The sequence below is a fragment of the Schistocerca piceifrons genome, chromosome 2, assembly GCF_021461385.2.
Source record: "Schistocerca piceifrons isolate TAMUIC-IGC-003096 chromosome 2, iqSchPice1.1, whole genome shotgun sequence".
Classification (NCBI taxonomy): domain Eukaryota; kingdom Metazoa; phylum Arthropoda; class Insecta; order Orthoptera; family Acrididae; genus Schistocerca; species Schistocerca piceifrons.
The window spans coordinates 636,383,249-636,409,940 of record NC_060139.1 but is presented as its reverse complement, the minus strand read 5'-3'; the positions used below and the strand labels follow the sequence as shown (position 1 = coordinate 636,409,940).

The window sequence follows — 26,692 nt, the reverse complement described above, 5'->3', positions numbered from 1 at the left end:
GAGGTATTACATAGGGCTGGTATTTCATGGGCCCAATGGCTACTCTGTAAAATCACGCTACGGCGAAGGATCATGTGACTGCTCTGGTTCATCAGATCGTCCCAAAGTAGAATGTGAGTTCTGGCGTTGTGAAGCTTTGTTACGAGTCGACAGGGTCCCTGTTCACATGATTCGAATCGTCCAGGACCGTTTTCTGAGCTCGAGGACGAAGTTTCGCAACTATACTGCCCACAACAGTCACCGGATCTGAATACTATTGAACTGTTTTGGTCTACTTTGGAGAGATGGAGTGGTAAGAGCGTGGTCCACTCCATCATTGTTACTTGAACCCTCCACTATTTTACTGGAAGAATGCTGTAAGATTCCCGTAAAAACCACACAGTGCTTGTAATTATAGATTGCGAGCCAAACTGTAGCTGTTTTGAATGCCAACGGGTTTCCTACACCCTATCTGACACGATAAAGTGTTGGGACTTGTGTGTTTGCATGTTTTTGTCCAACATCCGCAAATTACTAACGAATGAAAACATTTTTGTGAAGAATTTTATGTTTTCGTAGTAAATTACTTTAATGATTATCTCTGCACATACGAATTCTACTTCTCACTATGTATTACAATGTAGCTGCCACTGCTGTGTTTGCTGTGTAACATTCGCCTGTTTGGTAACTAGAGAATTGTCCTACCTGGCAAACTGGAGCAATAACCAAGCCGCTCTGTCGGCGCACTGTTTGCCGCCGGGCCTCTGGAGACGCACTTTGCAGTGCGATATCCTGTGGACGCGTCCCGTGCTCTATGGGCGCCGCCAGGGACGCCTGCGGTCGCGTCAAAGGCCACACAGTGACCGGCTCCGTCCCTGGACCTTTGCTCGCTCCCTCACAAGACGTCCAGCGACGTCTGGCCGTAGTCTCTGTGTGCCTCACAGACACTGTCCTGTTCCACGGGACAATTTTTCCCACGGCCACCCTGTTTACATCATGATATGTCTAGGAAACGAACTCTGGTCACTTCGTCTCAAGGGAATCTCTGCCACGCTTTCGTACAGCCTGTGCCAGCATGGTAATATTCTAGCAACTCGTTTCAGATCTCATTCGTTCTCTGCTGTTACGCCTATTTAATAGGCACGTCAGAAGCTGGAACAGTACCCTACGACTCATACAACCAGTACCTTGTATGCTACACTGCTTGACGGTTGCTAAGGAACACAGACAATGTGAGATGGGAATAATCACTGGCAAGAATGGACGTCATGAAACACTGTACATACATAGTACAGAGTACATACATAGAAGCCGGCCGGAGTGGCCGCGCGGTTCTAGGCACTACAGTCTGGAACCGAGCGACCGCTACGGTCGCAGGTTCTAATCCTGCCTCGGGCATGGATGTAAGTGATATCCGTAGGTCAGTTAGCTTTGATTTGTTCTATGTTCTAGGCGACTGATGACCTCTTTAGGTCAGTTATCTTTAATTAGTTCTACGTTCTAGGCGACTGATGACCTCAAAAGTTAAGTCGCATAGTGCTCAGAACCATAAATAGAAGTGGAATGCTGTTTTTATAACGAAAAACAAACAAAAAAATGCTCAAATATGTGTGAAATATTATGGGACTTAACTGCTAACGTCATCAGTCCCTAAGCTTACACACTACTTAACCTAAATTATCCTAAGGACAAACACAAACACCCATGCCCGAGGGAGGACTGTAACCTCGGCCGGGACCAGCCGCACAGTCCATGACTGCAGCGCCTGAGACCGCTCGGCTAATCCCGCTCGAAAACGAAACACGATACAGATTTCACAACATGATAAAACAGGATAACAGACGTAAACGAAGTTCATGTTTGATAAAGGTAAGATACCCAACATAAAGGCCAATATGAGACTCAGTAAGGAATATGTCCTCCTCGGGCAGTAATGCACATCTCGCACTTATTATTCACGCCGACTACCAAACTACTTGGGGAATATTGTCCCACTCCTCTGTCAAGGCGATTTTCAGTTCTTGCTCGGTTCGGGGAGGAGTGCTCGATGAGAAGCACTTCTGCCAAGGGCATCCCAGTCATGCTGTATGTGGTGTCACCGCCAGACACCACACCTGCTAGGTAGTAGCCTATAAATCGGTCGCGGTGCGTTAGTACATGTCGGACCCGCGTGTCGCGACTATCAGTGATTGCAGACCGAGCGCCGCCACACGGTAGGCCTAGTCTAGAGAGACTCCCAAGCACTCGCCCCAGTTGTATAGCCGACTTTGCTAGCGATGGTTCACTGACTACATACGCTTTCATTTGCAGAGACGACAGTTTAGCATAGCCTTCAGCTACGTCTTTTGCTACGACCTAGCGAGGCGCCATATTCAGATAATATTGTGAATCATGTACCGTCAGGAGCGACGTTCATTATTAATGGATTAAAGTTAAGTATCAAACTAATTACGTTCGCTTTCTGAATTCCAATTCCTTGTCATGCTGCAGACCTCACGTCAGTATAGTCCTTCCCTCCTCACGCCAGCCTGCGTGAGCTAAAACGCGTGCATTTAGGCCTCCACTAGTAACACGGTGCTGGCTCTTCAGCCAACACAACACTCTATAATATTTAGTTCCGCGGAGCCCGCAGGCCATTCCATACTTTCAATATCTTCACTTTGCAGTGTGTCCGACACCTCAGCGATCCTCCATGGTCGTGAGTTGTCGTCAATAAACGGAATTATGGGACCTACCGCACCCCTAAACTGACGCACATGATACAGTATAATCTCTCTGCTGTAACGGTATCTCATGCAAATATATGCGGCGGTGCTGGCCATTTTGCATAATTCTTACCCTCACCATAACGATTATGCCATACCGATAATGTTCGTGAACGTTCTGTGGTGCGTAACGTGCTTCCCTCTCTCCTCACACTAACTGGTGGCAAGAATCTCTTGAGACAGTGAAAGGGATTCGTCGGCGAACATTACTCAGGACCACCGTTGTTTACCCTAACCAACATGCTCCCTATGTCAAGGAACTCTTTCTCTACGACGGCTTTGTTGAAACGGGATACATTTGACAGACCTCCGAGCATACCAATCAGCCTGATTTAAGGTCACGAAATAGATTTAGCAGATACAAGTGTATCGGTAGCAATTACAAAGTCTCCAACGATCTGCCTAGGAGTTGGATATCTGTTTCGAAAGCCACTAGGACTACGTGTTGATCCTAATGCGGTGCGGCGGTACATCTGCGACCACAGGTATGCTTCCACTCAGCATTTCCGCACCCAGCTGCCTCTTTTAATCATGATATGACACACTCATTACTGCGGCCAGAGAAGTGACACTTCGATTGACTTCGAGCCGTCCAACTGCTCGTACACGATCGAAATCACTCAAATGATGTCTTGCAGATATGTTGCCGTGGCCTACGGAATGGCGCACAGACCATGTCCACAACAATCTCCGTCCAACACCGTACTGCACGAACCATCAAAGACATCCTACCCTCTAGATTTCCTTTTTCTATTTTTGGCCAGGTGTTACGTAGCAATTAGCAGTTGTTCCGTAGCAATTGGCAGTTATTTTCTAGCAGTTCTCAAGCGGTTTATTTCTTTTACAGAGGCACTGCACTAAAAACAAATCTAACTGTTCCATTCACCTTCCTTAATGAAGTTTATACATCTAAACGTCTACATCTACATCAATACTCCGCAAGCCACTTGATGGTGTGTGGCGTATCACTAACTTATCGCGCTTTCCTTGCTCCACTTGCGAATGGTGCATGGGCGGAATACTAGTCAGTAAGCCTGTGTATTACGTCTAATTATTCAAATTTTCTTGTCCTTACCATTTCGCTGAACATGTGTGGGGGAAGTAATATGCTGTTCGACTCTTTCCTAAGAGTACTCTTCGAAATTTCTGTACTAGACTTCTCCATGATCTACAATGCCTCTATTCTAACTTCTGCCACCGACGTTTGTTGAGAATTTCTGTAACGCTCTCGTACCGACTAAACGATTATGTGACGAAATGCGCTGCTCTTCTTTGGAGCTTTACTATCGCATGTATACCCTATTACGTAAGGGTCGAAGATTACTGAACAGTACTCAGGGATCGACCGGAAAAGTGATTTGTAAGCTACATCCTCCGTGGTTGAGTTACATTTCCTTAACATTATTCCTGTTAATCTCAGTGCGGCATCGGCTTTTCCTCTTGCTTGTTTTATGTAGTCATTCCACTTTTCTGGGTACATACTCCTACATATAACGCTGATACTGTTCCCAGCAATTTGTCATCAATGGTGTAGTTGTACAGTTGTGGATAACATCGCTTACATATGCGCAGTATATTATATTTATATACGCTAAGGGTTATTCGCCAGAGCCTGCATCAGTTATCTATCTTCAGTAGGTCACTCAACAAATCGATACTGCTTTCTGGCGTTGCTACTTACTTATAGACAACGGCTACATCCACAAACGGTCTTAAAGAGCTTCCGACACATTCCGCTGTATCGTTAATGTACATTATAAACTGTAACGGTCCTGTCACGTTTCCTCTTGATGCTCTGGAAATGACCCAGACACTTGTAGATTTTTTCGGTTTATAGCGACGTGTTGAGTTTATCTGCAAAGAAGTATTTAATCTAGTTGCAAATCTGGTCCGATACTCAGTAATCTAGTACTTTTTTTTTTTCACTGAAAGGCTCTGCCGTTCGGCGCCAAATGCGCCCCTGAACACGGCATTAAGTTGAGAGCCGTTGTCTACAGCGCTATGGATCTCATGGAGGAACAGAGCGAGCTGAGCTTGGCGAGATTTCTGTTTGCAAAATCCATGTTGAATGTTATAGAGAAGATCTTCGCTCTTCAGAAACGTCATGATATTTATTTCCGTGATCTTTCGGTTTCATTTCGCATTTTTGTAATACCACTAAGTACACTCCTGGAAATGGAAAAAGAACACATTGACACCGGTGGGTCAGACCCACCATACTTGCTCCGGACACTGCGAGAGGGCTGTACAAGCAATGATCACACGCACGGCACAGCGGACACATGAGGAACCGCGGTGTTGGCCGTCGAATGGCGCTAGCTGCGCAGCATTTGTGCACCGCCGCCGTCAGTGTTAGCCAGTTTGCCGTGGCATACGGAGCTCCATCGCAGTCTTTAACACTGGTAGCATGCCGCGACAGCGTGGACTTGAACCGTATGTGCAGTTGACGGACTTTGAGCGAGGGCGTATAGTGGGCATGCGGGAGGCCGGGTGGACGTAACGCCGAATTGCTCAACACGTGGGGCGTGAGGTCTCCACAGTACATCGATGTTGTCGCCAGTGGTCGGCGGAAGGTGCACGTGCCCGTCGACCTGGGACCGGACCGCAGCGACGCAAGGATGCACGCCAAGACCGTAGGATCCTACGCAGTGCCGTAGGGGACCGCACCGCCACTTCCCAGCAAATTAGGGACACTGTTGCTCCTGGGGTATCGGCGAGGACCATTCGCAACCGTCTCCATGAAGCTGGGCTACGGTCCCGCACACCGTTAGGCCGTCTTCCGCTCACGCCCCAACATCGTGCAGCCCGCCTCCAGTGGTGTCGCGACAGGCGTGAATGGAGGGATGAATGGAGACGTGTCGTCTTCAGCGATGAGAGTCGCTTGTGCCTTGGTGCCAATGATGGTCGTATGCATGTTTGGCGCCGTGCAGGTGAGCGCCACAATCAGGACTGCATACGACCGAGGCACACAGGGCCAACACCCGGCATCATGGTGTGGGGAGCGATCTCCTACACTGGCCGTACACCACTGGTGATCGTCGAGGGGACACTGAATAGTGCACGGTAAATCCAAGCCGTCATCGAACCCATCGTTCTATCATTCCTAGACCGGCAAGGAAACTTGCTGTTCCAACAGGACAATGCACGTCCGCATGTATCCCATGCCACCCAACGTGCTCTAGAAGGTGTAAGTCTACTACCCTGGCCAGCAAGATCTCCGGATCTGTCCCCCATTGAGCATGTTTGGGACTGGATGAAGCGTCGTCTCACGCGGTCTGCACGTCCAGCACGAACGCTGGTCCAACTGAGGCGCCAGGTGGAAATGGCATGGCAAGCCGTTCCACAGGACTACATCCAGCATCTCTACGATCGTCTCCATGGGAGAATAGCAGCCTGCATTGCTGCGAAAGGTGGATATACACTGTACTAGTGCCGACATTGTGCATGCTGTGTTGCCTGTGTCTATGTGCCTGTGGTTCTGTCAGTGTGATCATGTGATTTATCTGACCCCAGGAATGTGTCAATAAGGTTCCCCTTCCTGGGGCAATGAATTCACGGTGTTCTTATTTCAATTTCCAGGAGTGTATTTATGCTTATGTGCTGCAGACAAATGACCTTTAAGTCGCGATTTTACCGTTTGCTTCAGCCACACTCTCTTTACTGGCGATTACAATATCCCATAGCTTTATCCTCTAGGCCATTAATATTACGTCTTTACCCACAGATTCTTTTGGTATTGCGAATTATGGAGTCCTACTCCACATGCATCGATACTTCATCCTCAAATTTAACTGAAACCTATTTTAACGCAATGAAAAGTAAATCAGTCGACTGATATGAAGCGTAATACATTATAATGATTTAGCTTCAATACAAGTAACAGTACCGCTTTACGTAGAGTTCTTTGTAGACAATTACGACGAAGCGGGATAACTTGTTCCCTTGGGTTTGAATGCAACCAGAAGGAGCACAGACAATGATCCAGTGATCAAACTAGGATATTATGGGTTCTTTCAGGGAGGATATACGTTGGCACTTTGTCGTGTCATGTTATTCTTCCGACAATGAGTGGTAATCGGTAATCACGTTTATAAACAAAATATTGTTGCTAACATATCTAACTAAAGGAAGCTCCATTTTCATGAACATATTTTGAACTAAGCCTCGGAATATTATGTCACAGTCAGACGCTATTTTCACAATGTAGAACCCATGTAATTAACAGTAAGAGAAGAAAGATTTTCAATGGTCCATGGTGAAAAATATTCGTGTTTTCGTTAGAATCTATCTTCGCTTCATGCCATAGATAATGTTGTTGTTGTTGTGGTCTTCAGTCCTGAGACTGGTTTGATGCACCTCTCCATGCTACTCTATCCTGTGCAAGCTTTTTCATCTCCCAGTACCATAGATAATAGCTATTACATAACGCAAAATATCTTCAGGTTTTGTCGTTCAAATGTGTGTGAATTCCTAAGGGACCAAACTGTTGAGGTCATCGGTCCCTACACTTACACACTACTCAAACTAACTTATGCTAAGGACAACCCACATACCTATGGTCGAGGGAGTACTCGAACCTCCGGCGGGAGGGACCACCCAATCCGTGATACGGCGCCTCTAACCGCGCGGTCACTCAGCGCCGCTAGATTTTGTTCAAACATCGTGTACGCACTCTGAGTTCACTACTATGCGGCATATACTACCTGCCCGAAAAGTTCCGAGACTGATTTTATTCCTGACATATATTTTTACCCTTCTACGTTTTATATAGTATTCCGTATCTTGTATGTAATGCTCAGCACTACTGTGAGCAAAACTGAAATACATAGGAGAAAGAATTTGTACTGATATCATCATCATCATCATTTATTGCCTTATCGGGCCTTTAAGGCCTACAGCAAGAAGAACAAAAGGAAAAGTAAAGACAAAAAGACTTACAAAAGTACTCTATACAGTAATAAAAGTTACATATGTACATTACAGCTTAAAGAAAAACGAAAAAATAAACAGGGCATTCAATCAAAGGTTTAAAAGGCAAGAGGGATACATTACAGAAACAAAAAACAAAAAAAAACACACACGCAGTGTCTGTCAATTACACGAGAGGAGGGAGCTGTTGCAGATGGCAGTCCATCTCATCCGGTCGTTGGCGTCCTCCTCCACGGCTGCTGGTTCCACTTCTTTTAGGATCGTTGTTATCCTATCCTTCCATCGAGTTCTTGGGCGTCCTCTAGGGCGTTTTCCTGTGGGTTGAGAGTGGAGGACTCTGTTTGGAAGGGATCCGTCTGCCCGTAGGATGTGGCCAAACCATTGGAGTCTCTTCTGCGCCAATATTCGTCCAATGTGTGGCTTTCCATACCGCTGGTATAAATCTTCTTTTTTTCTTCGTTCCCATTTACCTTCCATGGCATTGTAGATGGGTCCATATATCTTCCGAAGTACCTTCCTTTCAAATGCACATATTGCTTCTTCTGCTGTTGCTGATGTTGCCCAAGTTTCACAGCCGTATAAAAGTACTGGTCTCACCAGTGTCGTGTATAGGTGGATCTTGTTCTTCTGCGATATCAGCCGAGATCTGAAAAGATTGTTCAGGCTAAAGAACATGCGATTAGCATTTGTTATACGTTGCTGTACTTCTTTCGTTACTTCACTTCTATTTGTTAGTATGGAGCCCAGGTACTTGAACTCTTCAACTCGTTCGAAGGTATGCCTGTCGACATCAATGGAAGGAGGGAGATCTCGGCGGCGTGATACAACAAGATATTTAGTTTTTTCCTCGTTCACCACCAGCCCAATTTTCTCTGCATTGTGGAGGAATCGGGAAGTATCCCTGCGTACTTGCTCTAGAGTGTCGCCAAGGATCACAACATCATCAGCAAATGCCAAGATTGTGTCTGCTCCCACCATCTCCATCTCTCTGGTTCGACAAGTGTCACGGCTTACTTTTTCCAGGGCCAAATTGAATAATATTGGCGCCAATGGATCTCCTTGTCTCAATCCATTTTGTATACTGAATGATGGTGATAGTTGATTACCAAACCGCACTTGGGCCGTAGACTGAGAATAGCAAGCAGCAATTAAGCGGATGTATTTTGATGGGATGCCAAGTTCCTCTAACGTTTCCCATAACGTGGCGCGGTCAATGCTGTCATAAGCTTGTCGAAAATCGATGAAGATGAGGTGTAGATCCTTATTGAATTCGTAGAATTTTTCTATCAACTGCCTCAGAGTAAATATGTGATCAATTGTCGATCGTCCAGCAACGAACCCACATTGATAGGTCCCTACAATTCCTTCAGCCAGTGGTTTCATGCGGTTTAGTAGCAGTGTTGTAAAAACTTTGTAGCCAATTTCAAGTAACGAAATCCCTCGGTAGTTGGATACATGAGTAGCATCTCCCTTCTTGAATATGGGACATATGATTGCTCCCTTCCATTCCTCAGGAATAACTTCTGCTTCCCAGATGGTAGAAATTAATCGTTTCAAAGCACCCACCAGTGTTTCCCCTCCCAAGCGAAGCATCTCAGCTGTGATACCACTACCTCCTGGAGCCTTGTTGTTCTTGAGTGCTTTTAGGGCAACACTGATTTCTTCCTCAGATGGTTCAGGGACTTCAACTCTGTCAAAACGGGCATCCGTCTGTGTTGTCCCTACTGGTGGGTTGTCGGGATTCAATAGGTTTTCAAAATGTTTTTTAAATAGGGTTGCTTGCTCTTCTGGCGGTACAACTTCACCCGTCTCATTCGTTAGGACCAATGTACGTTGTCTGTATGCGCCTCTGGCGAATCTTGAGGCCTGGAAAAACGAGCGTGACGACTTTGCTTCTTCGACTGCAATCAACAGACTTTTGTGGTGGTCCCGTTTCTTCTTTCTCATGAGTTGGTCCGTGTTACGCCTCGCTTCGTAGTAAGCTACCCTTGCTTCTTCCGAGAGTTGCTGTAGCCATTTTATCCTCTTCGCTGATCTAATCTCAACAGATTCTCGACATTGTTCATCGAACCAAGGTTTACTTCTTCGTTTTGCATCGCAAACTAGTTCTTCGTTTGCACTTTCTAACACTGCATTCCTCAGCAGCATCCATGCGTTCTCCACACTGGTAGGGTTCTCTGTTATTGTGAGATGTTCTGCAATTTTTTCTTGATAGCGCTGTCTCACTTCTACATCTTTCAACTTATTCTTGTCGAAGCGGACCATCATTTCAGAATTTCTTCTCCACATGGTTGAAAGTTTCAGACGTAGTTTGACTACCACTAAGAAATGGTCTGAATTCATATCTGCCCCGCGAAAGGATCTTACATGCTCGACACTACAATGATGTCTTCGGTCAACAAGAACGTGATCGATCTGGTTCATCGTACTTCCATCTGGGGATATCCAGGTTACTTTATGCACTGCTTTGCGGGGGAAGTATGTGCTTCTAACGATCATTCTCCTTGTATCGGCAAGGTTAATTAATTTGATACCATTCTCGTTGCTTGTTTCATGGATACTATCAGGCCCTATCGTTGGACGATACTGCACTTCTCTTCCCACTTGGGCATTGAAGTCTCCCATTATCAACTGAATTGAGTGTCTTGGGAGTTTGTCTACTACATTCTCTAGTTCTAGATAGAAGTTATTCTTTGTTTCTTCATCGGCATCCTCTGATGGGGCATGACAGTTGACTAGGCAGATCTTATATGGTTTAGCGTGTAAAATCATCCAACAGATTCGGTCGTTTACAGGAGACCATTTGTTGACAGCCGATATCATTTTATTGTGTACAGCAAAACCAACTCCAGAAGTCCAGGCTGGGCTTAGCTCATTGCTGTTAAAGAGCGTGTGAGTATCTCCAATCTTCATAACACCCTGAGGAAGTCTTGTTTCTTGAATTGCTGCCACTATGCATTGATATTTACTCAGTTCTCCTCCAAGTTGTTTCATTCCCCCCGTCATGATTGACCTTACATTCCATGTTCCAATTCTAAATCCAGAAAATCCATTTACGTATCCAGTTTCGTCACCATTTTGATCCGTCCAGTTTTTCCTTTTGTCTTTTTCTTTAACCAGAATCTTTTTTTACAGAGGATGGGGGGTTGGCCCATCCTCTAACCCTCCTCCTTTCTCATCCGGGCTTGGGACCGGCAATGGCGGAGTTATTTGTACTGATATAGACAATTTAAAAGTGAGTGCAAATTACAAATAAAAAATGAAAATAACAAAGTACATGTCATGGTAAGCAGCAAAATATGTAACACACAATCCCACGTTATACTTCCTGCACTGGGTATGTACTAATGTCGTACAGTTTATTCCAACACATTGTCATGTTTTGAGTTGTTGTATTTTCACGATCAGATGATTCATTCCATCATTCTGGAGCTCGTCTGCTCGGGATTCTTCCAGATACTTTCAGTACTATCGCATACCACTACAAGTATAACTGCACAATTTTCACTTTGAAAATTAACATGAGTTACTGTATTGCCATTTTTTCGGTAGGGTATCTAGGTATTGTGTACATTCATATCCAATAAATTATGAGAGTCCAGTACCATATCCCGTTATAGATATACTCGTATATCTTGTGCTGATTCACATTTGGACCCAATCGATCAATTCCACCCAAGTACATTTTGGGTTCTGTCAGAAAGGAAGGTCGAGGAACTTCGAAGTGTTTCCTTGAATTTTGAGAATATCTATTAACGTTATTTGATGCTGCAGAAAAAAAGCGTTTTTTACGCCATTTGCAGAGCAGCAAACAATTTTTCGTTTGTATGGCAGTGTGAATAGTACCTCTTTCATATTTCCCCATTCCCTTTCTCATTGAAAGTAGCTAATTTTGAGGAATACAGTTTTCTCAGTTTTCTGTTACAGGTCTACGCCTGCAAAGCCTCCTTCTTTACAAAACAATTAACAAATTTATACTTGTAAACTACTTGTTGAACAACTACATGCCAAATTTATTGAAATACTCTCTTTAGTCCTCAGCAATACATTTGTCTAACTGAAAATGTTGCATGCGTTCCTGCAATACAAATGATGTTCCATAGATTTCAACGTAAGACTTGTGACTCTTTGTTTGTGGAGGATCTATTTGCAGTTTACTAACCTGAACTACAAAATATTGTATTTGTTATACTTACTCTAACTTCATGACGTGATGTGATTCTGGCCGTAGGAAAAAATGTTTATATTCAACTGCCCGTGGCCCCAGTAGCAGTTTGCTTCCGACATATACTAACACAAAACAAAATGGTTCAAATGGCTCTAAGCACTATGGGACTTAACATCTGAGGTCATCAGTTCCTAGTCTTAGAACTACTTAAACCTAACTAACCTAAGGACATCACACACATCCATGCCCGAGGCAGGATTCGAACGTGCGACCGTAGCAGCAGCGCGGTTCCGGACTGAAGCGCTTAACACAAAACAAAGAACACGAGTTGAACAATATTTAAATAAGAGTAAAAAGTTTATAGTTGTTCCTTTTCCTCGTAAACATTTACGAAGATTTTAAAATGTTTTGTTTGGATTTGTCGTAATTAAAATTGTATAGCCTTAAACGTGGTTGTTGTTGTTGTTGTGGTCTTCAGTCCTGAGACTGGTTTGATGCAGCTATCCATGCTACTCTATCCTGTGCAAGCTTCTTCATCTCCCAGTACCTACTGCAACCTACATCCTTGTGAATCTGCTTAGTGTATTGATCTCTTGGTCTCCCTCTACGATTTTTACCCTCCATGCTATCCTCCAATGCTAAATTTGTGATCCCTTGATGCCTCAAAACATGTCCTACCAACCGATCCCTTCTTCTAGTCAAGTTGTGCCACAAACTTCTCTTCTCCCCAATCCTATTCAATACCTCCGCAATAGTTACGTGATCTACCCACCTTATCTTCAGCATCCTTCTGTAGCACCACATTTCGAAAGCTTCTATTCTCTTCTTGACCAAACTGGTTATCGTCCATGTTTCACTTCGATACATGGCTACACCCCATACTAATACTTTCAGAAACGACTTCCTGACACTTAAATCTACACTCGATGTTAACAAATTTCTCTTATTCAGAAACGATTTCCCTGCCATTGCCAATCTACATTTAAATCCTCTCTACTTCGACCATCATCAGTTATTTTACTCCCTAAATGGCAAAACTCCTTTACTACTTTAAGTGTCTCATTTCCTAATCTAATCCCCTCAGCATCACCCGATTTAATGTGACTACATTCCATTATTCTTATTTTGCTTTTGTTGATGTTCATCTTATATCCTCTTTTCAAGACACTGTCCATTCCGTTCAACTGCTCTTCCAAGTCCTTTGCTGTCTCTGACAGAATTACAATGTCATCGGCGAACCTCAAAGTTTTTACTTCCTCTCCATGAATTTTAATACCTACTCCGAATTTTTCTTTTTATTCCTTTACTGCTTGCTCAATATACAGATTGAATAACATCGGGGAGAGGCTACAACCCTGTCTCACTCCTTTCCCAACCACTGCTTCCCTTTCATGCCGCTCGACTCTTATAACTGTTATCTGGTTTCTGTACAATTTGTAAATAGCCTTTCGCTCCCTGTATTTTACCCTTGCCGCCTTCAGAATATGAAAGAGAGTATTCCAGTTAACGTTGTCAAAAGCTTTCTCAAAGTCTACAAATTCTAGAAACGTAGGTTTGCCTTTTCTTAATCTTTCTTCTAAGATAAGTCGTAAGGTTAGTATTGCCTCACGTGTTCCAACATTTCTACGGAATCCAAACTGATCTACCCCGAGGTCCGCTTCTACCAGTTTTTCCATTCGTCTGTAAAGAATTCGCGTTAGTATTTTGCAGCTGTGACTTATTAAACTGATAGTTCGGTAATTTTCACATCTGTCAACACCGGCTTTCTTTGGGATTGGAATTATTATATTCTTCTTGAAGTCTGTGGGTATTTCGCCTGTCTAATACATCTTGCTCACCAGTTGGTAGAGTTTTGTCATGACTGGCTCTCCCAAGGCCATCAGTAGTTCTAATGGAATGTTGTCTACTCCCGGGGCCTTGTTTCGACTCAGGTCTTTCAGTGCTCTGTCAAACTCTTCACGCAGTATCTTATCTCCCATTTCATCTTCATCTACATCCTCTTCCATTTCCATAATATTGTCCTCAATTACATCACCCTTGTATAAACCCTCTATATACTCCTTCCACCTTTCTGCCTTCTCTTTTTTGCTTAGAACTGGGTTGCCATCTGAGCTCTTGATATTCATACAAGTGGTTCTAATCTCTCCAAAGGTCTCTTTAATTTTCCTGTAGGCAGTATCTATCTTACCCCTAGTGAGACAAGCCTCTACATCCTTACATTTGTCCTCTAGCCATCCCTGCTTAGCCATTTTGCACTTCCTGTCGGTATCATTTTTGAGACGTTTGTATTCCATTTTGCCTGCTTCATTTACTGCATTTTATATTTTCTCCTTTCATCAATTAAATTCAATATTTCTTCTGTTACACAAGGATTTCTATTAGCCCTCGTCTTTTTACCTACTTGATCCTCTGCTGCCTTCACTACTTCATCCCTCAGAGCTACCCATTCTTCTTCTATAGTTTTTCTTTCCCTTATTCGTGTCAATTAATCCCTTATGGTCTCCCTGAAACTCTCTACAACCTCTGGTTCTTTCAGTTTATCCAGGTCCCATCTCCTTAAATTCCAACCTTTTTGCAGTTTCTTCAGTTTCAATCTGTAGTTCAAAACCAATAGATTGTGTTCAGAATCCACATCTGCCCCTGGAAATGTCTTATAATTTAAAACCTGGTTCCTGAATCTCTGTCTTACCATTATATAATCTATCTGATACCTTTTAGTATTTCCAGGATTCTTCCAGGTATACAACCTTCTTTTATGATTCTTGAACCATGTGTTAGCTTTGATTAAGTTATGCTCTGTGCAAAATTCTACATGGCGGCTTCCTCTTTCATTTCTTCCCCCCAATCGATATTCACCTACTATGTTTCCTTCTCTCCCTTTTCCTACTGACGAATTCCAGTCACCCATGACTATTAAATTTTCGTCTCCCTTCACTACCTGAATAATTTCTTTTATCTCGACATACATATCATCAATGTCTTCATCATCTGCAGAGCTGGTTGGCATATAAACTTGTACTACTGTAGTAGGCATGGGCTTTGTGTCTATCTTGGTCACAATAACGCTTTCACTATGCTGTTTGTAGTAGCTAACCCGCACTCCTATTTCTTTTATTCATTATTAAACCTACTCCTGCATTACCCCTATTTGATTTTGTATTTATAACCCTGTAATCACCTGAGCAAAAGTCTTGTTCCTCCTGCCACCGAACTTCACTAATTCCCACTATATCTATCTTTAACCTATCCATTTCCCTTTTTAAATTTTCTAACCTACCTGCCCCATTAAGGGATATGACATTCCACGCTCCGATCCGTAGAATGCCAGTTTTCTTTCTCCTGATAACGACGTCCTCTTGAGTAGTCCCCGCCCGAAAATCCGAATGGGGGACTATTTTACCTCCGGAATATTTTACCCAAGAGGACGCCATTATCATTTAATCATACAGTAAAGCTGCATGTCCGCGGGAAAAATTACTGCTGTAGTTTCCCCTTGCTTTCAGCCGTTCGCAGTACCAGCACAGCAAGGCCGTTTTGGTTAATGTTACAAGGCCAGATCAGTCAGACAGTTGCCCCTGCAACTACTGAAAAGGCTGCTGCCCCTCTTCTGGAACCACATGTTTGTCTGGCCTCTCAACAGATAACCCTCCGTTGTGGTTGCACCTACGGTACGGCCATCTGTATCGCTGAGGCACGCAAGTCTCCCCACCAACGGCAGGGTCCATGGTTCATGGGGGAAGTAAACGTGTTTATTTAAGTATAATTTGGTATATGTGCTTCCCACTTTGCATTATGGTATTGCAATACCTTTGTTCTTTAGAAGTACTATTCAATGCTCCCTCGGACATGCATATATATCCGAAGGAACATTGCGTCGCACTGCTTAACAACGCAGGCACTGCAATATTGTATTTCACCGACGATACCAGGCAGCGATTTTCGACTAAATTTCCACCCTTCTCCCCTGCACGGGAATTACGTAATGTGTACGACTGCAGGTTGTGACGCATGAACGACGACATATAGAAGATTGGATTTAGCTCTGGGTCGTCCAGGAATTAACAAAGCGGTTTATGCGACCGCTCGAGTAACGCGGGAAATCCGGATTCGAGTACCAGTTCGGCACACATTTTAGTGTTGTCATTCCACTAACCAACTGATTATTGTCCGTATTCCCAACAGCTAATATGTTTAATGCACTCAATATTACATTTAAGAGCACAAAATAGTTTTATATGGGTCAAGTCGAGGGTATAAACCCGCTCAGGTGTGAGGAAGGTTTATGCACCTATCAATGTACGATTATGCAACTCACTGAACGCAACAAGGAGTAAGCAAAACACAGTACTGAAATTTTCAAAAGTGTTTTATTGTCAGTAAACAAAATTACGGGAATATTTAATGAACATGGAAACACACAAAAATTTTATTGGTAGTAAACTAATTTTCGCCGAACTTCCACCTCTTGGCATAATATGGCCTGCATAGAAATCTGAATGATTGATTTTCGTCATTATTATCCGAGGTGCAGTTTATGCACACGAATTATGATGTGCATCCTGTGGCGCAATCGTCGTCCGCCGAACAATTACACCTAAGGCACTCGACCTAATCTTGATTTTTCCTTAATTAGTTGTATCGTCTCAAGCAGTAAATACACATATAATTTTGGGCCTATCCATCGAAGAAAACTTATCCTCATTTTGTCTTGTTCTTGATTTTAGCAATTTCATCCTCTTATCTTTGCTTGCTCTCATATAATTAAAGTTTTCTGTTTCAGATTCATTAGATTCGAATAGGATATTTTAACAATTTCTACCATTTAATCTCCTAAGACGACATTTTCTTAGACTACATTATCAACTGGCGGTGTCCTAAAGACTCATTGACTGGGGTATCGGTTACGGGAAATGATTTCCTCTTTAACGCAATGCGGAATAGTGCATAAGCTTGCTGCAAGAGAATTTCGTAATTGCGCCCCAACACGAAGTTTGGATTAGTTTCGAAATTACAGCAGTAGCTTTTAGACTTTCAGTTTGTACAGATATACCTTGTACAGTAAAATAATCTTCTGTAAACGAACGTATATTTATCTATTCTCGAATCTATAAGATAAGCTCGTCAGGAACTTCGATATTTTAGTAAAAACTTTACTCATTTTGCACAGAAACACAAATACACTCCTGGAAATGGAAAAAAGAACACATTGACACCGGTGTGTCAGACCCACCATACTTGCTCCGGACACTGCGAGAGGGCTGTACAAGCAATGATCACACGCACGGCACAGCGGACACACCAGGAACCGCGGTGTTGGCCGTCGAATGGCGCTAGCTGCGCAGCATTTGTGCACCGCCGCCGTCAGTGTCAGCCAGTTTGCCGTGGCATACGGAGCTCCATCGCAGTCTTTAACACTGGTAGCATGCCGCGACAGCGTGGACGTGAACCGTATGTGCAGTTGACGGACTTTGAGCGAGGGCGTATAGTGGGCATGCGGGAGGCCGGGTGGACGTACCGCCGAATTGCTCAACACGTGGGGCGTGAAGTCTCCACAGTACATCGATGTTGTCGCCAGTGGTCGGCGGAAGGTGCACGTGCCCGTCGACCTGGGACCGGACCGCAGCGACGCACGGATGCACGCCAAGACCGTAGGATCCTACGCAGTGCCGTAGGGGACCGCACCGCCACTTCCCAGCAAATTAGGGACATTGTTGCTCCTGGGGTATCGGCGAGGACCATTCGCAACCGTCTCCATGAAGCTGGGCTACGGTCCCGCACACCGTTAGGCCGTCTTCCGCTCACGCCCCAACATCGTGCAGCCCGCCTCCAGTGGTGTCGCGACAGGCGTGAATGGAGGGACGAATGGAGACGTGTCGTCTTCAGCGATGAGAGTCGCTTCTGCCTTGGTGCCAATGATGGTCGTATGCGTGTTTGGCGCCGTGCAGGTGAGCGCCACAATCAGGACTGCATACGACCGAGGCACACAGGGCCAACACCCGGCATCATTGTGTGGGGAGCGATCTCCTACACTGGCCGTACGCCACTGGTGATCGTCGAGGGGACACTGAATAGTGCACGGTACATCCAAACCGTCATCGAACCCATCGTTCTACCATTCCTAGACCGGCATGGGAACTTGCTGTTCCAACAGGACAATGCACGTCCGCATGTATCCCGTGCCACCCAACGTGCTCTAGAAGGTGTAAGTCAACTACCCTGGCCAGCAAGATCTCCGGATCTGTCCCCCATTGAGCATGTTTGGGACTGGATGAAGCGTCGTCTCACGCGGTCTGCACGTCCAGCACGAACGCTGGTCCAACTGAGGCGCCAGGTTGAAATGGCATGGCAAGCCGTTCCACAGGACTACATCCAGCATCTCTACGATTGTCTCCATGGGAGAATATCAGCCTGCATTGCTGCGAAAGGTTGATATACACTGTACTAGTGCCGACATTGTGCATGCTCTGTTGCCTGTGTCTATGTGCCTGTGGTTCTGTCAGTGTGATCATGTGATGTATCTGACCCCAGGAATGTGTCAATAAAGTTTCCCCTTCCTGGGACAATGAATTCACGGTGTTCTTATTTCAATTTCCAGGAGTGTATATTCGTCACATTAAGATGTTCACTCGGCTGGTGCGGCGCAGTTTGTGAGAGGGCCCACCAGGTGGCACCACAAATCTTCCATCCAACCCAGCAACACTGGTTACCGAGAAACGTGCCCCGTGCGCAAACGTGTCCCGTGCTTAAAAGTGCCAGGTCTCCTGTACCCTTAATGTAACGTTGAGCATAATGGGTTAATTTGGACGCCTTTTCCTGAAGAGGTACTTTTATTTGAATGGCACCACAAAATAAATTCTTACGTCGGCGACAAACGTTTCTCGAATACACACTGATGGAAAAAAAATCTCAACACCGAGAAGGAGTTCTATGATATAAACTAAAGTTGTTAGGCATGTTTCTACATCTTAAAGGTGATTATTTAAAATTCGAGCCAGTCGCATAATAGTGACGGTAGTAACGACACTGAGAGGAACCAAATCAGGGTTGCTTTAAATACGCTCTCTAATGTCCTTGAGCGCTAGTTACCTATTACACTGGACCTGGTGACTTATGTTGGTTAAGAATGCTTTTAAGGCGACATAGACGTCATTATCAGCACCACGCGAAGTTTGAACGGGGTCCTGTAATAGGGCTACGAGAAGCTAGATGTTCCTTCTACGATACTGAAGAAAGACTTGGCAGGGATACAGACGCTGTACGCGACCGCTGGCTGCAGTGTTCAAGAGAATGTACACTGGCTAGAACACTGGGGTCCAGACGGCCATGTGGCGCTGGCGAGAGGCAAGACCATCGGGGTCGAATTAGGGCTCTGGCGCATCGTATTACATCTGCAGCAGCAATCTGAGCAGCATTTGGCATCACAATTGCACACAACTACAGATTGATTACTTCAAAGTTATCTCCGAGTCGGACGACCTGTAGCGCGCATTCCCCTGACCCCAAAACACCGCTGTTTGCGACGTCAGTAGTGTCAGGCGAGAGGTCGTTGGTGAGCAGGGAGAAGGTCTGTTGTTTTCTGATGGAAGCTGATTCAGCTTCGGTGCCAATGATGGTTGTGTGCTGCTTAGAATGAGACCAGCTGAGTTCCTCCAACCAACTTGATTGTTAGCCACACATACGTGACCTACACCTCATGCTATGGTCAGGGATGAGATTTCATACGACAGCAGCAGCACTCTCGTAGTTATCCCACGCCCTCTGACTGTACGTCAATCTGCTTATTCGACCTGTTATGCTGCCATTCATGAACAGCACTGGTTGCTATATTTCCGAACAGTGTAACGTTCACCCACGTATCGGTGTTGTAACCCAGAATGTTGTATAGTGTGACGTGTTGCCTTGGCCCGCTCTACCACCATATCAGGCTCCAATCGAGTACATATTGGACATCATCACATAGCAACTCCAGCGTCCACTATAACCAGCATTAACCGTTCCTGTATTGGTCGACCAAGTGCAACAAGCATCGATGTCCATCCCACACACTGATATCTGGCAAAGTACAACACAGTGCACTCACGTTTAGATGCTTGCATTCATTCTGGCGCTAACATCAATTATTAATGGGGACTGATGACCTCGCTGTCTGGTCCCCACTCCCCTGACCCCTTCCCAAAAAAAAAAAAAAAAAAATCAACCAAACAACCAATCGGGTATTACTGTATCAACATTTCACATTTGGAATGGCTTATCCCGCGCTTTAATTAATCTGTGACCTTGAAATGTTAACCATTTAAATATATTACCTACACAAATGTATTCCCAAAATTTCGTTACTCTATTCTTTTTGTGTTACGATCTTTTGGACGGTGTTTTTTTAAGACAAAATGGTAGTACGTACCGGTTGAAAGTTTCTAATTACAAATTCAATCAATACATCGAGTAAAGTATGTTAAACATCGGCTAAAATAATAATACTAAAATATGTAATAAACGACTCCTGATTTCATAAAGATAACACATCTTTCCATTACCGGTGCACACAAGATAACGTAATCTGACAGCTTAAGACAGCTTCTGTAAATGTCGTAAGGGTGCTCTTGCTTCTCGACTCACCTGTAACTATAGCAGCCACGCTTGTACCAACAGTCATTGGCTGAAATAAAGGTACTGACGTTAATGTGTCCCTGTTCTGGGATGGGTCAGGAGACATTTCAGTTTCATAGTTCAGTAACCCTGTCTAGAATGTTTCGAAATGAATTTGAAAAAGAGATGTGGTACTTAATACGCAAGGTAAATCGATGAAGATTCCAAAACGATAAACTTTTCCATTGAATAATTTCCAGGTTCGTTATGAATGCCTAATGTGGGTGACCCCAATTTAGGATAGTATTATTGCATTCAGTAGTTGTTGCACACTGTACACAGATTAATTTCACAAGAATCTTTTCATTCGTAATAAATAAGAAAAGCATGGAAATACGAGTATGTTAGCTATACATATCTAAAACCACCAAAACACGAGAGGAGTCACACTGTCTCAGACGCATATAGAGTGACAAAGAAAGCTAAAATATCTCAACTTTAAAAATCAGTCTTAAATATACGTATATAAAAATCAAACATCAGAGTTAGACAATAACTGATTTCCAAAGACCCTCAAATGCACAACGTTATTATACAGAGAGTGACTGACATACTACCTAACACACAAACTCGATTTCCACCAACTGTTTTTACCACAAAAATAATTATGAAGGCAGTAAGAGCATTTATGTGTTCCATTGGTACAGCTGTCGAATGCAGTACCCATGGTTTCGTCACAAATGCCACATGAACTCACATTAAGCAACTCACCAACAAACTCCGATGCCAATTTCGTAGTGCAAACTTCCTTACATTTTCGTAAAATCACAACAGGCAACCCCCTATAAAGTTCGTAACATTGATCAAAAAATTGGGAAGGATCAAAATTTAATTACTTACTCGGGTCAGTGCCATGTGGTTCGCTGAAGGAAAGATAACACGACACCCTGTTGTGAGCATTACAATAAGTTGGGTTAAGCGACCAGAACCAAGTCATTGGCAAGCGCCCGGACACGGTATGAACACCAACTGAAGAAGGTGCAAATTGTAAAACAGCGTGTGCGAGTTTTAAGAGCTAATTTTATCCCATTATGTACGCTCTTCGGGGGCTCATCCTTTATTTATTTTTCAGATAGAAGTATTAGTTGGACTGAGTGACTGGAAGCTAGTTGATTGATCATGTTTGGGAGGCTTTCACAGTTAGTGTCACGTTTAAGCCACATCTCTTGAACTGTGAAGCGCTGCCAGAGGTATACATAAATGTGCGCTATCATAATTTCTCATCCTAAAAATTTTAGACTAACTTCTCAAATTTAAATTTGTTAAGCTTGGAGGAAATGTCATTTATTAGTAATTCTTCATTTAGTCACTCACCAGTATACACCCATTTCAGTTCTCCCCTCCATATTCCAAATATTCGTCTGATTATGTAGTTTAATAACAAAATGTAATACGTTGTTAGTAGTAAATTTCCGCCGTTCTGATGAGCATTTTATCTCCTTACTTAAAAAAAATAAGGAAGTTCACGGTTCAACGTGTGGTGCACAACGAAGTCAGCAGAGATGGTTCCACATAAGGGTGTTATTTATTGTATGTTCGCTATGTAGGGGTATTTTACATGATAATATTAAGTCCCATAAAGCTAAAATTGACCGGATTATTTGCATATAAGTTATACCCAGTCAACATAACTTGTTTATAACAAACCGGCAAGCTATGTACTATAAACAGATAGAATATATTTGAGAAATCTCGATCACCTAGTCAGAAAGAGATATATCGAAGATCGGATCTTCCCCTCAGTCTAAGCAATTAACCTATAATAGCTCTTACGAGATCTAGACTCTTCATTGAGAAGTGGCCGTGACTGTTTTAACCCTGTATGGTTTTACTGCGTGGTCATCATACAATTGAAGAAATTTTTTCAGCTGAAACACACTTACAACACCAACTGTTTGAAATCTGGTCACATTGTAACTAAGGCGTTTCGCAAGAGAAAGTTTCATAAACGCTATCACGAGAAACAGAATACCTTATCTGATAAAAGCTACCAATCAACTGACAAGTAAATTAAAACGCAGTGTGGCCTCTTTTGACATCCCTTTGCAGTCCTCTTCTCAACCATTATCTCCGACATGCTTATACGTTATTCTCAACGTGCAGAGTCTTTAGTTAGTTCTGAGTATTATTCGACATATTTTCAAGGTATACGACAGATTCTCGTCTTGCAGCGGCCAAGTGGACTGCCAAGGAAAAAAAGGAAGACTATGTAGTCTGATTTTTTTTTCTATTTAGGAACCGAATTGTAGCTTTAATTCGGCGAGATCATCTGAGTATTGCAATTTTGTGTGTGTGTGTGTGTGTGTGTGTGTGTGTGTGTGTGTCTGTGTGTGTGTGTGTATGTGTATGTGTGCTGTAATTATCGTATAGCAGAGAAACTAGTATGATATTGTAATGCTTGCAATACATGCAGATTTACGTTGAAAGAAAAAATTGGTTCCAATTGTGGCCACTAGGTGCCAGTCTGGCGTTGTGAATGCAAGAAAGACGTTAGGAATGTTTCCATGTGCAATGACTAGAAACGGGACATGAGTACAAAAGGTGAAACAAGTAAGAGAGGCATAATGTTGACATTACTATTAACCACCGCTTACAAAATTTGTTCAGTTCGGGTAGCCGAGACGTCGACGGAATGCTGTACAGCACCGGGTTTGGACCTGGTGGCTAAAATTAGAACTAAATCTTTTCCAGACTAAACCACTTCAGCTTTAGCGCATCAAATATCTAACAATATTCGCAGTCGTACTACGATTACCGACCACACTGCACATCTGTGAGTGGCTGCATTTTAATTGTAACCACCTTGTAGAAGTAATACACTACTGGCCATTAAAATTGCTACACCAAGAAGAAATGCAGATGATAAACGGGTATTCATACTAGAACTGACATGTGTTTACATTTTCACGCACTTTGGGTGCTCAGATCCTGAGAAATCAGTACCCAGAACAACCACCTCTGGCTGTAATAACGGCCTTGATACGCGTGGGCATTGGGTCAAACAGAGCTTGGATGGCATGTACGGATACAGCTGCCCATGCAGCTTCAACACGATACCACAGTTCATCAAGAGTAGTGACTGGCGTACTGTGACGAACCAGTGGCTCGGCCATCATTGACAAGACGTTTTCAGTTGGTGAGAGATCTGGAGAATGTGCTGGCCAGGGCAGCAGTCGAATAATTTCTGTATACAAAAAGGCCCGTACAGGACGTACAACATGCGGTCGTGCATTATCCTACTGAAATGTAGGGTTTCGCAGGGATGGAATAAAGAGTAGAGCCACGAATCGTAGCACATCTGAAATGTAACGTCCACTGTTCAAACTGCCGTCAATGCGAACAAGAGGTGACCGAGACGTATAACCAGTGACACACCATACCATCACGCCGGGTGATACACAAGTATGGCGATGACAGATCCACGCTTCCAATGTGCGTTCACCGCGATGTCGCCAAACACGGATGCGACCATCATGATGCTGTAAACAGCTGGATTCATCAGAAAAAATGACGTTTTGCCATTCGTGCATCCAGGTTCGGCGTTGAGTACACCATCGCAGGCGCTGCTGTCTGTGATGCAGCGTGAAGGGTAGCCGCAGCCATGGTCTCCGAGCTGATAGTCCATGCTGCTGCAAACGTCGTCGAACTGTTCGTGCAGATGGTTGTTGTCTTGTAACCGTCCCCATGTGTTGACTCAGGGATCGAAACGTGGCTGCACGATCCGTTACACCAATGCGGATAAGATGCCTGTAATCTCGACTGCTAGTGAAACGACGCCGTTGGGATCCAGCACGGCGTTCCGTATTAGCCTCATGAACCCACCGATTCCATATTGTGCTAACAGTCATTGGATCTCGACCAACGCGAGTAGCAATGTCGCGATACGATAAACTACAATCGCGATAGGCTACAATCCTACCTTTATCAAAGCCGGAAACGTGATGGTACGCATTTCTCCTCCTTACGCGAGGCATCACAACAACGTTTCGCCAGACAACGCCGGTCAACTGCTGTTTGTGTATGGGAAATCGGTTGGAAACGTTCCTCATTTCAGCACGTTGCAAAAGCCGCCACCGGCGCCAACCTTGTGTGAATGCTCTGAAAAGCTAATAATTTACATATCACAGCATCTTCTTCCTGTAGGCTAAATTTTGCGTCTGTAGCACGTCATCTTCGTGGTGTAGGAATTTTAATGGCCAGTAGTGTAGATGGCAATCTGGCGCTGTGAATGCAAGAAGGACGCTAAGAATGTTTCAATATACAATGATTAGGAACGGGACACGAGCACAAAAGGTCAAACAAGTAAGAGGGGCATAATGCCGATATTACTGTTAACCAACACTTACAAAATTTGTTCAGTTTGGCCAGCCGAGGCGTCGACCGCATGCTGTACAGCACCGCATTTGCACCTGGTGGCCAAACTTGGAACTAATTCTTTTCCAGACGAAATTAGTTCCGCGTTATATCGAACAAGATTCACTGTCGTACTATGATTACAGACCACACTGGACATCTGTGAATGGCTGCACTTTGATTGTAACCACCCTGTATAAGAAACAGTTCACAGATTTTTTCCCCATCTGCCTCGTTTCCATTCGACTGCCCTTAGACGTGAAATACTGGTGGCGTAGAATTAAATTTCGGTGTGAGATTGAGGAACAGAGGCGTGAAGTACAAGGACGTGTTTCAGGTGTGGTGCGAGCGGAGTCGTTCACCCGACTGCCGACGCCGCAGCACGTGTCGACGGCGGCGTCCTACTCGCCCGCGGGGGCGGCGGGTGAGTGCGCGCCCAACGCGACCGGCACGGCGTTCCCGGACGACGGCGACGTGGACACGGTGGACCCGGAGGACGGTCTGGTGGGCGGCGACGGCGGCGACGGCCGGCTGCTGGCCACCACGCAGTACTCGTCCTACACGGCGGCGCTCGGCCTCACCGTCGGCATCGGCTGCCTGCTGCTCGTGCTCAACGTGCTCATCTTCGCCGGCATCTACTGGCAGCGCGAGCGGCGTGCGCGCCGCAGGGCCGGCTCCAAGGACGCGCTGCCCGAGGACGTGCCGCTGGCGCAGCTCACGCCCAACGTCATCAAGCTGGAGGAGCCACCGCCCAGGTACTCGCCCGCGCACGCCACCGCCGCCGCCGCCTCCTCCGCCAAGTGCGTCGTGCCCCACATACACAAGGGCGGCGGCACCAAGCTGAACGCGGTGCCCACGTCGCCGCCCGTGCCGCCGCTGAGGACCTCCAGCAATCCGCAGCCGTCGGCGACCGCCACCGTCAAGAAGAGGGTCCACATCCAGGAGATCTCCGTATAGCACTTGGAGGAAGGCGCCACCGCCGACTGCGACCCTCCGCCGCCGCCACCGCCCCCGCGCCGCGGCTCGGTCACGCTCGCCGTGTCGCCTTCGAGGATCATCGAAATCTACGCTACCTGCCCCAGGTCTTCGGCGCAGGTCAAGAAGAGGGTGCGCATCCAAGAGAACCCCGTGTGACACAGTCGTGTTGACAGGTGACCCAGTGTTTAGGTTGGAAGGCAAGTGACGTTACAGACGCTCTAACAGTGTTCTCTCTTTTCTTGTTTAAGCGGGGCAGATGATCAAACAAGGCCAATAACTTCTCTCGTGAGTCGTATGACTCGCCTTCGAAACCAGTTGACTTACTCACATCGCGAAATAACTGTCTTGCAGAGCAAAAAGGGATATTGATGAGATGACATGTTCGTAAAATAAAATTAATGTACTTTGAAGACATTTGCTGTTTCACTCTGTATTTCCTCCTCCCATGTGTAAGTATATTCAGATCCTGCAAAGTGATTACTGTTCGTTAGGACTAATGCTTCTTATGAAATCACAGCGAACCAAACGCAAAACGCACCCATATAAATATGTCGAAAACCTTTAAGGGAGGTGGGACGTCAAACGGGCCCGTCTTGGAGCGGGAGAGACACAACAGGACATTTCAATTCCCACTGTCTATACTTTTAGGAATAAATTCATAGAACTTTGTCAGCATGACCAGGAAGGATTCAGAATTCACTCTCATAGCAGTGGAAGTTTAAAAACATAAAAAAAGTATTTTACGTGTGACCTTAAATCATCTTTTTCATTTACTATTGGCTGTGTTTGTTGTTACAGGTACGTTTCTTCATAAGAACGAGAGATTCTTCGATGAATTTCGCACAGCATACAAACCATACTTACAGGTGTGTGA

General features: G+C 44.7%; 1 protein-coding gene across 1 annotated transcript in view; it reads left to right on the top strand.

Annotated features, from left to right (window-relative positions):
- The window catches only part of LOC124775683 (neuroligin-2-like), a 327,437-nt gene extending 301,006 nt beyond the window's left edge, over positions 1 to 26,431 (top strand). The window contains exons 9-10 of the mRNA XM_047250511.1: positions 25,178 to 25,605; positions 25,642 to 26,431. Coding sequence (XP_047106467.1) covers positions 25,178 to 25,605; positions 25,642 to 25,797 — 584 coding nt within the window. The 3' untranslated portion in view covers positions 25,798 to 26,431. The remainder of the gene's footprint in view (positions 1 to 25,177; positions 25,606 to 25,641) is intronic.
- The last annotated feature ends 261 nt before the right edge of the window (positions 26,432 to 26,692 follow it).